The sequence below is a fragment of the Macrobrachium rosenbergii genome, chromosome 41 (assembly GCF_040412425.1).
Source record: "Macrobrachium rosenbergii isolate ZJJX-2024 chromosome 41, ASM4041242v1, whole genome shotgun sequence".
Classification (NCBI taxonomy): domain Eukaryota; kingdom Metazoa; phylum Arthropoda; class Malacostraca; order Decapoda; family Palaemonidae; genus Macrobrachium; species Macrobrachium rosenbergii.
In genome coordinates this window covers 1,126,897-1,143,427 of record NC_089781.1, presented here as the reverse complement: position 1 = coordinate 1,143,427, position 16,531 = coordinate 1,126,897, and the positions used below count along the sequence as shown (strand labels likewise).

The 16,531-nt window shown below is 34.3% G+C and overlaps 2 protein-coding genes across 3 annotated transcripts in view; both read right to left on the bottom strand.

The window, feature by feature from the left end:
* LOC136826564 (upstream stimulatory factor 1-like) overlaps positions 1–661 on the bottom strand; it is a 74,460-nt gene extending 73,799 nt beyond the window's left edge. Inside the window, exon 1 of one of the 2 annotated variants that reach the window (XM_067083749.1) lies at positions 459–661. In XM_067083749.1, coding sequence (XP_066939850.1) covers positions 459–490 — 32 coding nt within the window. In that variant the 5' untranslated portion in view covers positions 491–661. The remainder of the gene's footprint in view (positions 1–458) is intronic. The other variant, XM_067083748.1, reaches the window with a different exon arrangement.
* Positions 662–8,861: 8,200 nt separating this feature from the next.
* Positions 8,862–11,555, bottom strand: LOC136826563 (cuticle protein 7-like). Its single transcript, XM_067083747.1, has 2 exons — positions 11,418–11,555; positions 8,862–9,387 (listed from the first exon to the last, which is right to left on the bottom strand). The coding sequence occupies exons 1-2, from the start codon at positions 11,430–11,432 to the stop codon at positions 9,007–9,009; spliced, it is 396 nt and encodes a 131-aa protein (XP_066939848.1). The 5' UTR covers positions 11,433–11,555; the 3' UTR covers positions 8,862–9,006.
* Positions 11,556–16,531: the final 4,976 nt, after the last annotated feature.

Genomic DNA, 16,531 nt, shown 5'->3' with positions numbered 1-16,531 from the left:
AAGGAATGCTGTAAAAAAAAACCTTAGGCAATGCCTACAGTGTACCACATAAGGTGTGCTGACAGCACTGCCCCATGCAGGGAGAATAGCTTAAAACACCAGCTTATGGATTAGGTTTTGGCATTAGCCTTGAAAAAAGCCCTGCCATAATCAATGATGTCTGCCCAAAATAAAGTCATGCAGTGGACTACGCTGGAATAGGCTACTCTAAGCTTGGCTATCGTTGGCAGTAAAAAAATTATTGTTAACCTAATTACTAAACGTCACGTCCATTGGCAATTTTCAACTAATACCCACGAAAGGACATTCATTTGCTCACCTTGATGGGATTCGGCCGAAATGGTCTAAGGACCGTTCTTTTAAGCTCTGAGTCGGGAGCGTGTTTACCTGTTACCCGAGCAAAGTCCTGGACCCAATTCCTTCGCAAGGCCTATCACCTACGTCAGGTGAGTACTCACCTGCTGTCGAGGACGGTTTCTATCATGTCCATGGGCGAGAGGAGTTTGTGGGTGGCGGGCGAGCGTTTGTTTGGTCACGGGACCTACCAGAGAAGGTCATGTGATGTGCCAGACCTCTCTTGGAAATGGCTCTTGCAGCTCTGCCAACGGCAGCCTTTTCATAACGCTAAGTTCTCACGCCTTCTACGCTAACTCGCTCAACTGTAGCAATACTCTTCATTCCTTAACATTCTTACATTCCCCGTCTGCATGCTTTGTGCTTTGCGCGTCTTTTTGTATACTACAGTCATGGATCTTACCAACAGAAGTTTTTAAACATTCGCAAACCGTACAGCATAATTCACATCAGAAGATGAGCCAATCCCTGTTACCTTTTGCGTCACGTAAAAGCAACGCATTCTTAAATTACTTTTGACAATATCAGTGATGAATTTAGAAGGGAGCTAGAAATATGTGTATAAGGGAAGTTAAGTAAAAGAACATATATAGCTAACATATAATGAAGTAATATCGTTTCCCATACGAAGAGGCTTCTAGAACTGTCCTGATAACTTCGAATAGCGCAGTACAAGGTTAACGGGCACCAGGAATGATAAACTCTCTCTCTCTCTCTCTCTCTCTCTCTCTCTCTCTCTCTCTCTCTCTCTATATATATATATATATATATATATATATATATATATATATATATATATATATATATATATATATATATATATATGTGTGTGTGTGTGTGTGTGTGTGTGTGTGTGTGTGTATTGTCTATTCCCTGGGGCTAGCTCCATAAAAAATAAGACAACGGCAAATGTAATTTTCATTCTTCAACTGAATTAAGGATGAATCCTCTGCTGATGGAGAAAGCTCTCCAGCAACTGATGTTAAAGCTTTCCCATTCCCATATCTCTTCTTCTCCTTGTAACCAGCGTTTTTTGGGCCTACCTCGCATCCTTCCTCTATCACTTCCGAATTATTTGCTCTTTTCACTAAACTATCGCCCTTTATCTTCTCCACATAGCCTCGAAATATTCTGATCAGTTCTTTCAACAGTCCTTATCTCCCTTCTTCATACCGTCATATTTCTCACATTTTCGACCTTTCTTACTCAATGCCGCTCTTCTCCCGCTAATACCTTTGTTAGCTCCCTTACTTTCTCAATTCAAATCGTACTATAAACTTCCAGGTTCTACTAAGCAATATCAAGTACCTAAATTTCTTTAAATCACCTCTAGTGCAGTTATTCTTCCATAAAGGGATACTTATTCTTTTCACCTATTCCTTAGAATCTTATCTCTCTTCCAGACATAACTTATGCACCCCGGACAATTGCTCAGTCATGCTTCCACCACCGTACTACATAAGCTTACATGTAATTCCATCAACTTCTGACACCTTACCATCATTCATCCTTTTGATTCCTCTCCTTATAGCCTCCAAAATCATTTTCACAAGCATTTTCTTAAACTTGTATTAACCCTTTCACTCTTGCATCACTCAGCTCCGATTCCCGTATGGCTTTTCATTCGAGCCTTAGAACTTATCGAGTATCAAAGAATGAACGAGGTAGTTCAAAAACAAGAAGAAAAAAGGTGGAATAGAGCTAAACTGAACAATTATATGGAGTGAAAGAATGCGTACCATTGTGTCAGAGAAAAAGTTGGCGAGCAATTTGATCTTGGGAAAAGTATTTCAATGGAGGGACGCTGTTTGAAGAGAATGCAATCATGAGTTCAATATTCTCATTCACTCACTGAGCACATGACCGCATGTGTGTGAGCACATTTATTTCTTTCCTCTCTACATTACTTATGATTACTGCATCAGTCAGTACTTATCTGATGATAATTCTAAGAATCTCGATTAACTTTAAAAGTAAATCTCCATTGTGATGTACTCAAAATACCATCTTCTGTGAGGAATTTCACTGGTTTTCTTTTGCTATGTATTTCGATCTTTCTCTCGATTGTAGTTTGTACCCAAAAGTCGTGCAACTCTGTTCTGCATCACTTATCTTTTCAGCTTACTCTTTACTTGCCTGCACTGTATTTTTCCTTCATTCCAATGGCGTATCACGTAGGCCTATTTATCAAAACTTTTCTGAAGGACAATAGCCTAAGTTATATTCCCTATCGCCATTCTTGCTATCAGCAACGTTCTCATCCGTCTATACGTTCTCATATCGTTTCTCTTGCGGCAATCCTCTTCCTTACTGACCAGCATCTCGTTCTCTTTCATAATACACCGGTCTTATTGATATTTTGCGTGCCTTTTTTGTTTTGTGAATAGCCGCTGATTCTTTGGCTATAATAACTTATTTATATGTTTTCTATCAACACTTGAAATTGTTTACTAACTTGTTCTGCTTACTTCTTGGGTCTCGTCGTGACTTGTTCATGCTCTCACAAGATTCTTTATGACTAATTCGTCGTGACTAATAGTGAAAGATACATTAATATTTATGGATATTTGAATCTGGCCTTGCATCACATATTTCTGTTATACAATATCTTGCTTTCTGTCAGCATTGTTTTGTACTTAAGTCCTTTTAGCTTGTTCATTCACTTCGTGTTCATTCTTTCACATTTTGTTACTATTCAGACACAGGTAAACGATAATTTTTTACGTAGAGCTTTGATGTTTAGTGTGCATGTTTTCACAGCATAACAATATATACATACAGAGAGTACGATTCGGTAATCACATGGATATTCATTGGAATCTGAAAAAAAAGTCCACTGTCAGCATTATGTAGCACCATTAGCTTTCGTTTATTTTACCGGTAAGACTCAGTTCATCAAATACGTCAAAACGCTACTCAAGCAAACAACTATATAGTATATTTCACCGCAATACATGATACAGGAAAACACGAAACGAAAAGAAAAAATATCAGCATCATCTGGTTGTGAGATAGAAACGCTCACTTGCGCTCAAGAACGATACACATGCTAACAAAACAACACGGCGTTGGCAACACTGTTGAATAATGTCAACATCCCGCAGAAACGCTATATCTAGAACAATTTACTTTTTCATAATGATTGGATTAATATTTTTCCTAATGAATCTTACGGATCAACTTAAAATAAAAACCAACTTAATATCAAAACAATTTTACCTATTATTATCCTTTCTTTACGTCAAACTATCTATGTTGCTCTTAGTGAAATTTATGTCTATTTTTAACACATAATCTAAATAAGGTCACTGTATTCATACCATATATTCTAACTGATGATGCAATTTAAATATTAAAGGAATCAGAATTATCAATATTTGAGGTTTAGAACATGGAAATAGCACGTATATGTAAATTCCATAGCAGATAACTCACTTTTACTGTTTTCTCTAAATATTTATAAAAAGAAAACGTTAAATGGGAGACTACGGAATTTTTTATATCTCTTCGCTACTTCATTTTCGATAATTTCATACTGGTCATACTTGTTTTAAAATGAGTGACTGTTATCATCAAGTATAATAAAATTGAGCTGTGATGTAATAATTCATTGAATATATATATAAATATCCCCCTTCTCTCTGCTTTGCACATTCTATGTTGCTTAAAACTGCAACAATTGTGTATGCAAACTGGCCAGACTATTTAAAACTCTCGTAGAGGGCATGCCGGAGCTATATTATTTCAGATATATGCTCAAATCTAACACGTCCAAAAAAAAATGTTAGTAGTCTCCTAGTTATGTGGCGCAAGTTCCTGTTAGATGCCTTACTTTTTTAGCAAGTGCTCATCAAATACCGGACTTTTCTTTAAACAAAAATTAATTAATTAATTAATGATTTAATTAATTAACTAATTAATAATAATAATAATAATAATAATAATAATTATTATTATTATTATTATTATTATTATTATTATTATTATTATTATTATTATTATTATTATTATTATTATTATTATTATTATTATAATTTGGCAGCAGACCCTCTTTTAAACAGGTTCTATTGAATATTATTGTGCTTCAGCTGCATTTATTTTGTAGAAGACTTTTCTATTTTCCTTATTGCGGACTTCTCTTCAGTGGAGGTGCGTGCTAACAGCTCGCCTATATTTGTCATTTCATGAAATGACAAATATGGGCAAAGCACGCACCTCCACTGAAGAGAAGTCCGCTTAGAAAAAGTCTTCTACAAAATAAATGCGCTGAAGCAGCAAACCAATAGAACCTATTATTATTATTATTATTATTATTATTATTATTATTATTATTATTATTATTATTATTATTATGTGCTTGTCGGCAGACCAAAGGTTATGAGTCTCTCCTGAACAGCCGAAAACATAACAAAACGTCCGAAAATTTATTCTTGATTACTTAAAACGTTGACCGAAACCGAAACAATTTCTTTCACGAAAGCGTCAAGCTGGCTGTTCTTTTCTACAAGTAATAAAAGTTGCGAGCATGTGCGGTCGAGCTAGGCCGTGCCTAGAGTTGCAGCTTGTTTAAATCTATCGCTCAACAAATGTTTATGTCATATTATTAACCAATAGATCTGTTCCTAAGTTTTAATGAAGACCGTTGCTAATCATCAGTCATCTCAGATTTAGACCAGCATCATGAAGCATGATTCTACAGACTAAGACAAGTTTTCAAGTTTATACTGAATATTTTTTCGCAAACAATGGTTAAGTTCATTAATTCGTCAAAAATATGCGGTTGACTGGTTATTACCGACCACGTACTGTACTAATTCTTGGCCGAATTTAAGGGGACCAGGTTTCCCGTCATTTTAAATTGTCATTTATTAGAAATGATTGTGTTGTAGTAATTCCCACCTCGAAAAAGGAAAATTTCTAATGATATTGAAATCGAGGTCATATCTGAATCTCAATTTAAAGAACATAAAGAAATTGACCAGAAAAATGCAAAATATATCTTTAAAACCATTCATCGCAAAGTGATAGACAGAAGCTTATAAGCAAATGACCCACATCGAGATATTCTAGTTACAGATGAAAACTTTTAAAAGTTAGCCATTGTAAATGCAAACATATTTAACTGGTTAAAATAAACCAAAAGTATAGGCAAGAATACCCGAAAATTAAAAATACGCTAAATAAGAAAACGAGGGGTGTTGTTGTTTATATGAAAATCTACATAAATTGTATTCCTTATATTTCTCAACCAAGCTAGCCTACGCTTATAGACATATCATAAAATATCAACCTGATCAAGACAAAGAAATACACATAATTAGTACTTCTACAAAATATAATTATTTTGAGTCATTGTATACCAGGAGCATTATAATGTACATAGCAAAACTCACCGACTGAGTTGGGTATTTGTGAAAGCTGCTTTTTTGTCGTGTAGCATCTAAAATAATTTTAGAATTTTAGAAAAAGCTATTCGTATTTTTAGTTGGAAGTTCAAAATAGAAGTATTCCACATTGTACATACACGTTTAAATTTGCCGAGAGCAATGACGCAGTTCTTGTCAAATATGCAACGAGCACCGTCGCTATAGGTTACTCTAGAACAAGATATTGCGCTGCCATAAGGCCAGTTTAATAAAGAAGAAAGTGGGTACCAAACAGTAGCGCTATAGTTCATGCGTGTGCTTATTTACATCCTTACAAAGAAACGGCCACTCAAATTACTAAAAAACGGTCATATTAGCTGTTCGAGTTCAGTATCTTCCCCGAAATATTTCCATTGTTCTTTAACTCACCTACAATTGATGAAATTTTCTAAACGCGCTATAGAACAATCCTTATTTTGAGTCTAAATTGGTGTCAAGTAACACAAAATCTGATTTGATTGGTATTCCTTGAGAATTAGAATAGAAACCAAATCGAAAAAGGGAGAAAAAAAAAAGTTCCTGAAACCACTGAGGATAAATCATTCCAAGAACGGGACTCACTTTGTTTGTCCGAGTTTAATTGCTTGTTTCCATCTCATATATGGAATGACGACCAATTTCCTTTTAGTACCACAGAAATTCGAAAGGCTAACTTTATGTATTTTGTAACAATTTTATGACACAGCTTTGGAATGTTCTTCGGTCGCGAAAAGGGTCGAAATTTTATTTGCTTTACTCAATTCAAGGAATTTTGGTGATCCAGAGCACGTTTCAGATCACGTAGAACGGCCGAAAAGTCATGCCAAAGAATTTAGCGTTTTCCGAATTCAAGAAACTGTTAAAGATACTGTAACTTTAGAGTTGCTGATCTCATCAAAATATGACATTTTTTAGCGAATAAAAATTCATATTCGATCAACAAATACTGAAAATCGTCTGTCAAATCTACTAGTTATTATCGTGGACAAAGATACAAGCACCCGTAAAGAAAAGAGACACAGGAGTTCTGAACTCCAGATCCTTCGCTCTGCTCCCAATGGGTCTTTCCCCTCTTGGTCATAAAGAAAGGAGAGAGAAACTTCATTACAGATGATGAAGGATATTTCAAAGAAACTTTCGAAGAAATACAATAAGATCTTTGAAATTCTAAATCGAATCTAAAAAGCCTCCGCCTATCTGTATTAATGAATAGTTTTTTCTTTAATTACCATTCAAATATATATATATATATATATATATATATATATATATATATATATATATATATATATATATATATATATATATATATTATATTCATCTCAGGTTGAAGAGGTAAAGGCATGCATGTCTCTTACAAGATCAAGTTTATTCTGCCAACGTTTCACATCACATGATGCATCTTCAAGGCTGGAAAATTATAGACAATAAATACTTAAAATGTCACTTATACAATGAGAAAAACTTCTTTAAAAATTTAAAAATTTAAAAATGTATCATTGAAGATGCATCATGTGATGTGAAACGTTGGCAGAATAAACTTGATCTTGTAAGAGACATGCATGCCTTTACCTCTTCAACCTGAGATGTTTGTCGGGTCTGTTTCCCCTGCGATTCTTCTATATATATTCATATACACACACACACACACACACACACACATATATATATATATATATATATATATATATATATATATATATATATATATATATATATATATATATAATATAAATATATATATATATATATATATATATATATATATATATATATATATCATATACATATATATATATATATATATATATATATATATATATATATATATATAAATATATATATATATATATATATATATATATATATATATATATATATATTCATATACATATATATATATATATATATATATATATATATATATATATATATATATATATATACATTATAAGATAATTAAAGAAAAACTGTTCATTAATACTGATAGGCAGCGGCTTTTTAGATTCGATTTAGAATTTCAGAGATCTTATTGTATTTCTTCGAAGGTTTCTTTGAAATATCCTTCATCATCTACAATGAAGTTTCTCTCTTTCTCTCTCTTTATGACCAAGAGGGGAAAGACCCATTGGGAGCAGAGTAATTAAACTAAAGAAAAACTCTGTTCATTAATACAGACAGGCATAGGCTTTTTAGATTCGATTTAGAATTTCATATATTTATATATATATATATATATATATATATATATATATATATATATATATATATATATATATATATATATATATATATAACTTGTCATTCCTCAGTAGTCTCCCTAGGAGGAGAAAAGTAGTAGCCTTCACATTCCGTTGCCAAGCTATGGCGGAAAGGTGGCACCTCACTCCTCAGACGGAAAATGCGGATGCTATCTGCTTGAAAAGAGGCTTTGACTGAAAGAACAAAGCGTCACATAAAATGTTGGAATCTGGTGATCTTCTCGTCATTAATCGACGGTTCAACAAGGGAAGTAAAGAAGGCGGTTGTTCGTTTGCTTTTATTTACAAAAGGTCTACAGATACCTTTGCATTGAAGGTATTAAATATGATGTGGTCTGACAATTCGAGGAACAAGAGAAAATAACCATCACGTCCTATATTAAAGTAAGTAAAAGGAAAATTAAATGAAAACATTTAAGCAATCTTTAAACGCACTGAAAGTATCGAAAAAAAGCAAGAGATGACTACACACTAAATTACATCAGATAAGAGCAAGAACTGCAGAGACAAGAGACAATATTTAAGTCAATGCTACGGTGAGCTAACAACTACGAGTATCATGTTGACAAGACCAACTGGACTTCATGAAAGACTTCGACAAGTGTCTAGTTTCCCTCAGAAGTACAGCACGCGAAAGGTTAAAACATTTCCCTTAAAAGACTAACTTGAAAAGAGGAATGTCATAACCTAGAATATCTATGTTTTGTTAGCAGGAAGTATCATGATGGCTGTAGAGAAACTAAGGAAAGATATTCCGTAATTTGCCAAATAACGATATTGCAATCGGAAAATCATACCTAACCATTACAACAATAGATATAAACAACTTCATGTGCGTTTGCAGAAAGCAAGAGTCAACAAAAGAAAACACAAAATGTTATAACTTCGGGGCAATTGTTTCATATCCTGGGAACACTGCATTTTACGAAATTTCCAGTTGGAGCCGGAAGTGAAGTTCCTCATTTTTCCAGAAAGGACCTCTCCTCCTAGGGGTATGCTGGTGGGGGATGTGGGTAGGAGGGTGCAGGAGCTGGGTAAGGCGCAGGAGCTGGGTAAGGTGCAGGTGCAGGGTAGACAGCTTCTCCCTGGTATTCCACCTGGGCGACGTAACCGTTGTGGCTATCGGCGGTGAATTTAACGAGCTGGGTGCGACCGTCGGGGAGGGCGACGCGGTATGACCCGGAGGTCACCTTTCCGTCGCTGTTTTCGTCGTGAGCGTAGCTGTTGCCCGAGTAGTCGTCCTGCACGGCGTAGGCGAAATCGAAGGGCATGCCCGGCTCGTAGGATGGGGGAGGGTGTCCGTATGGAGGGCCATCGGGCCTAGGGACCGCGGATGCAATCGCTACGACGGCCAGGGTCACCAAGAGCTGAGGTTTCAACGGAAAAATAAAGAGTGTGAGTGTGAAAAATGAGAGCATTTCCCATGAAAATAAGAAATAAAAGTATTATGCAGAAATATATGGGCTTTAAAGATAAAAATACGAGTGACGACGAAAACAAAAAATTATTCAGGAATATAAAAGCACTGAGATGAATAAGAACATTAATCAGAAACATAAGAGCGGTCACTGGAAAAAGAGACAATATGGAGGCTGACCACAAAAAAACAAGCGCAGTGACCAAAGCATGTGTCTTAGGTAACTAAATAATCATAGATCAAGGTAATAAGATATCAGACAGAGATATAGACAGGTTGAGAGACATTAGGAGCAGATTTACGACATAACGTTTCGGATACTCATAAATTTATTTAAAGAATTAATGTAATGTGAAAGGACAAAAATTGAAGGCCTTACATTACATTATATTAATTTTACTTTTGCTAGACACATATCAATTACATGCACATAGCTTCAATGTGTATTATATCTTTTTTTTATTTACTAGTCTGACATGTTCTATCATTCCTGTGTTAAAACTGTTGCTCTCAAAACAGAAAATGCTCCAGTCCTGCTGGTCAAAAGGATGTAACATTATCAATAATAGAATGCGGTAGGACAAAGATTAGATGTTCAAGAACATTGGAATAAAAAACTGAGACTCGGCTGTGAAGGCGGAAACTGTACAAAAAAGGGTAAAATAAAGAATAAAACTGTTGATGAAAGGAAACGGAAAACAAACCAAAATATGGAGATGGAACACGGGCGGAAAATACAAAAAGGGTGAAAAATTTGATGAAAAAGAAACTGAAAAGATGCGGCAATAAAACTAAAAGGAAGGAATGTAATGTCCAGTGCTCAAAGGTATAAAAGTCAACTATAATGCTTGTACATTTTTCTGTTACAGGAGAACACATCAATATTTTCTGGTCTTTTATGCTTTCAATCTAACAGAGGAGCAATTACGCACCCTGTTACAAATACCGAAAATGTTCTCCTTTAGAAAGCTTCAAGTGCAGACATAAGTTTATGAAACTTATTAGAAAATGGTAAGAGACAAAGCCGAAGTGTTCACAGTCGTTAAATGTCAAAATAGAAAGCGTTCACTGTTGTTAAATTACTGTTCTTCAGGCAAACTCTCCCGTTGCACATGGTGTCCAATTTGTGGAATTAAAGAGCCCACTAATTTTCACCTGAGTCACAGATTGATTTTATGATGCATGCTTTAAGCTTAGAATCATTTTGAGAAGAAGTTATTAAGTAATGAAAATAGTTAAACACACAAACATATATATATATATATATATATATATATATATATATATATATATATATATATATATATATGTATGTATATATACATATATAATATACTATATATATATATATATATATATATATATATATATATATATATATATATATATATATATATATATATATATATATATAGTCAATCTAAATCATGATGTCTGGAGGCAAATTAAATAATTTTGACGCCTTCCCCATTAGGCTTCCACTTTCTCTCCCTCATCTAAGAATAGATAAATAAGAAGATATGTGTGTAAATATATCAGTAGGTAAGTATATAAATCAGATGATAGAGAGAACAAGTATATGAAGATAAACCTTCGAAATTAAATAAAACTCTTGGTAAGGGAAAACTCCTGAGGTTTATAGAATTATTTACAAGTGCAATGATCATTGAACGATGCATGTTTTCACTGGTCTTGATATATTTTGAAGAATCCTAGATATTGTTAGGCTATCAGAAATTCATCTCACACATACAGTAACTGTACGCACACACAAACATATATATATATATATATATATATATATATATATATATATATATATATATATATATATATATATATATATGTATGTGTATAATATATATATATATATATATATATATATATATATATATATATATATATATATATATATATATATATATACATATATACATATACTTTGTGTGTGCGTGGATGCGCAACTATTCAGAGACTAACCTTAGCAGACATCATGTTGAATTGAGTCCTGTTGAAGGTGTGGTGTCTCAAAGAGAGGAAGCAAAACTTTATATAGTTGGCCGTCAACCACAGTCGCAGAAGACGCCTGATTTTCTACAACCTCATAATGGCCACAATTAGGTATGCGTGTGAGGGAGGTGGGGAAGGGGACGGAGTAAGTCTTCACTTTTACAAGTGGCCGTGTCAGGTAAGGAGGAGTCCCACAAGCAAGGTGGCCCCCCAGGTGGGAGACGAGCTCTAGCGATGATTGCGTCATGTGCGGACAAAACTTGAGAGGCGCTGTTTATGCTCTTGTTAAATAAATAGCCTATTAGGTCTGGGAACCGGTATATTCTTGAAAAAGCTGTTGCTTCCGCAAATCCCTCTTACTTTCATTCACAATGTTCAGGTTCTCCTTTTCCTACTTATTCTGTTATTCTTAATTCAGTCTGGATTATATTAAATTTTTCCTCTTAACTTTTCTGCAGATACATACCCCATTTGCAATAGTTTAACAGCTCTATACTAACTATACTGGAATGTTCATTATGTTCGTATGTATGGGTGTCGACCCATACGCTCCGTTAATGTTATGAAATCGCAGATTTTTATAATTGTTTCTGAGTTTCATTAAACATGTTTAACATATGCCATATCTTGCAACCAAGTGCCCTAAAGCCTGTTGATTTTGGACCACACGATAGCACTGCCACAGTAGTAGCCAAGGATCGTGTCCACATAGTGCCTTTTGTGTGTGAGTGTGACAACTTGAGAATCTGGAACATCGGGATTTTAGGGTGAAGACACCCTCACTGGTATAGCTGCCAAAATAAAGGTCGGTTTCTTTAACGAAGAGAAATGTAATAATAAACCTCTCTTAAAGGCCAACTGCCCTAATATTAGAAAAGTGAAAATCAGATTTAATCTAAGCGGCTAAAGCAGATTTTCAGCTTCCAGTCTGAATATGCTCTAGTTTTAAAATCATCATAAATGCTGCTTCTTTTCATGAAAAGAAAATGGTAGCCTTTTACGGAAGGTATATATGAAATACAATATCCATAGACGTAAGCAACTGTGATCACTAAAATAGAGAACATTAATTTGTTATTGATTTTTTTTTAAAAGCCAATAAAAAAAACTTCGTAACCAGAGACGTTATCTCTGCAAGATCTTGACTGATTTTAAAAGATTTATACTTGAAGATTTTATGTACTTTGATGGGAATATTTTAACATAAAAATCAATTATCAGAAATATAGAGAAAACTATATAAAATGAATGCAGCTGATGCAGCTATCACCTGCAATACAACATTATAAAAGAGAATAACTCAGATTCAATGAAGAGCCGACTGCACGACATCGTCCTATATTTGACACCATTCAGCATAAGTCGGACGCTTTTATTTCCTCTCACACATTTCCCACTAGTTACAATTTCTAACAGTTTTAAGTGTGATTGCACTGGTTTTTTCTCAGTTTCATCTGAGATTTTCCTACGAGTTCGTCCTACAAATTATGAAATTTCCTGAAAAATATACAAGGATGTTGGGAGGTCAGTGTACTCTACTGAAGCGATAACGTTTTTAAACAAAACCGAAATAATAATTCTTCCAGCAAAACTGCTGCATAAGTTATTAAGCTTCCCCTGTATCTGTCTGGCAACCAGATGGCTGCATTTTACTCAGAAGCGCTTTTTAGCAATAACATGTTTAAAAGCAATAACAAGTTTTAATTAAGAAGGGATGGCCTCATACATAAATAAGAATAAAATTACTACCACACTCAGCCTCTAACTCCTTAAGACAGAAAACAACCCCAGCATAAAAATTACGGATTGACTGTGCATGTGTTTGTGGTCTGGGTAGGTCTAAATGCGAAGTTTCTATTTGAACATACTTAAAATAGGCAGATGAAATTGCTGCTCTGCTCATCCATACAAACAAATAACTACATAAACACTACACAGGTACTATAATATGCACAGGTACTATATATATATATATATATATATATATATATATATATATATATATATATATATATATATATATATATATATATATATATATATATATATATATATATATATATATACAGTATAGACGTATCTTGGAAATAAGTAGTAATTACACAAAAGTATATTAGGTAGCTTTTTTATTTTCTCCTTGTTATTAATTTGAATATATATACATATATATATATATATATATATATATATATATATATATATATATAATATATAAAAAAGTGAATGTTTGTACGTTTGTACAGTATGCTATAGAAATCCGAACCGTTTGACAGACCCAGACAAAATTTGGTATGCGGCCCTTATATGACCCCAGGAAGGTTATGACTCAAAATCAAACCCATACCCACGTGACAGACATCAAACACAGATAAACTGAATGAAATTTTTGTTTTTACCAATTCTGCCAGGTTTTCCTTCAGGTGTTAAATGGGTTAATGGTAATTTTTTACCTGGTCACGCCAGGTTTTCTTCCAGGTGTTGTCAGATGTATGGTTAACCTGCAACAATAAATCCTCTATAACATCAATTTCTTATCAGAATTTACGTATTTTGATCATAATTATGATCAAAAATTAATATAATTGTTAATTACCGCAGTAAATTCAACATTGAAAACCTATATCGATAATTTCTATAAGTAGAGACCAGCTTTCTGTAGTAACCAGAGTCGAGAGCACCTTCCCATCCATGCATGCATAGTGGTTGCTGGCTAACCCCAATGTGCAAGTTATATGGTGTTTCCTTTTTTTATTCGTTCAAGTGCGGATTTCCTCCGTAATTCACTCGTTTCCTTTGCGTTTTTACCTTCGGAATTCACTATAGCAACTGCTGCGTGAGGTTACAGTGACATATTTCGTTATAAAATCGGTTTAAATGAGGTCTGGAATAAATTATCAGGCAATTTGGCAACAACACTTCCACCACTGCCATCAACTTCAACACCACCACCACCATGCACACCAACACCTTCAACCTCGCACAACCACCTCTACCAAACTCTCTCTCTCTCTCTCTCTCTCTCTCTCTCTCTCTCTCTCTCTCTCTCTTTCTCTCTCTTTCTCAAGGCATCACTCAAACAATTTGGAGTGAAATCCATCTATGAGGTTTTTAACCACTGCAAGCAAATTCATGCTTGCAATATCTCTCTCTCTCTCTCTCATTTATAAATTCCCTTTATGAATGGGTTAAACATGAAGTCATACTAGAAAACGAACCAAGAATGTTTGCCAATGCACTACAATCTCTCTCTCTCTCTCTCTCTCTCTCTCTCTCTCTCTCTCTCTCTCTCTCTCTCTCTCTCTCTCTCTCTCTCTCTCTCTCTCTCACCATTTTAATAACATAAGTGCCTGGATATATATATATATATATAATATATATATATACAGTATATATATATATATATATATATATATATATATATATATATATATATATATATATATATATATATAAATATGTCATGTTTATTTAAAGCAATGAATTCAAGACAGAATTATTAATCTCAGGAAAGAAAGGCATTTTCAGTGATAGTGCACATACTTTACAAGACAGAGCAATTCAAAGAAAATGCAGGAAAATTTTTCTGAGTCCTTCAGAGTTTTCCTGGGCAGTGCTGGGTTGGTCAGCTATTGTGTGTGTGTATATATCTATGTATATATACATATATGTGTGTGTATGTATGTGTACATTATATATATATATATATATATATATATATATATATATATATATATATATATATATATATATCTATTAGAGCCTCGATGGCTCAGTCGGTTACAGCAGCAGCTTCGGACTTAGTAAGAAGTCTGTGGCGCGGTTCAAATCCGCAGCCGACTGATCAGAGAGGCAGACACTTTGCTATCCGTGTAGACATCCCGGGATTATATATGTAATCAACCCGCGCAACAACTTCTCGCTGCTGGGAAGAAAGGGCGTTGGGTCGGGTATGATACATGAAACATACGCTACCGGGGTCTAAGCGATGTCAGGCAGGGCAGCCGATCGAGACTACAGGTCTACCCCAAAGCCAAATCAAAAGTCCTTCAAAAGAAGGCATCGTGCTTACCCCATACAAAAATGGGAAAAAAGCACGTTAAAAGAAGAAGATACACGTATATATCTGTTATAGCTTGATATCCGTGTAAAAGCCATAGAAATATGTTAGAACAAAAAAGAACTTCAAAGAAGGGCGTTGTTAGACCACACATTTCCAAATGGATTACTTGCATGCATAATGGAAATGAATCCTCCAGTGCTATTATAGTAAAGTTCAAGATAAGATTTTGACAATACTAATATCTGTGAGTTTTATGCAATTGAACAAACATATTTTCCTGCCTGATCTACATTTAGATTTTTAGCATTGCGATATTTTCTGAGAAAATATTTCAGATTTGATGGATTTATTTCGTTGTGAAAAAGGGAATTTCTTTTAGCTTCCAGTCGACTGCAAGTTTTTCTCATGTTAACTTGAAGAAATCTTACTAGCATAGCTTGGCAAACCTAATAATGGTATCCATCTGGACGATGTACGTACACATATAGAACTTTTTAAACGTTTAACTGCTGCTAACATACGTGTAGGAATGGTTCAGCATTACCTGAAGACTTCAAATAAAGTCATTTACCCCTCATAATACTGCCGGTGACAGGATGAAATTAAGAAAATTCCTTGTTATAATTGCTTACTATTCGCATTTCTACATCTCAAGTTATTTGCTACTTCACATTCTGCAGGCTCCTGATTTTTATCTCCAGGTTGATTACGGTAAGACTGGCTACAGTGGAGCCCTCTTAAAGGAGTGATTAAGATCTGTCCAAGTACCACTCTTTGCACGACTGATGCTTATCGCTTACTACTCAGGCTATTTAGGGGAGTCAACACATGAGGAGCACAGAAGAAAAAGTCTGATATCTTCTCTACTTTATTTCAGACTTTGTGAGGCAGAAAAGTTATCATAGGCTCTGATCATCTCTCACTGACCTTCCGAAATCAAGCTATAACTAACGACTAGAAATTACTGCTCTGACTCTACATCTTGTCAACATTGAACCTAAAGGCCTGAAAATACCTGGTTTGA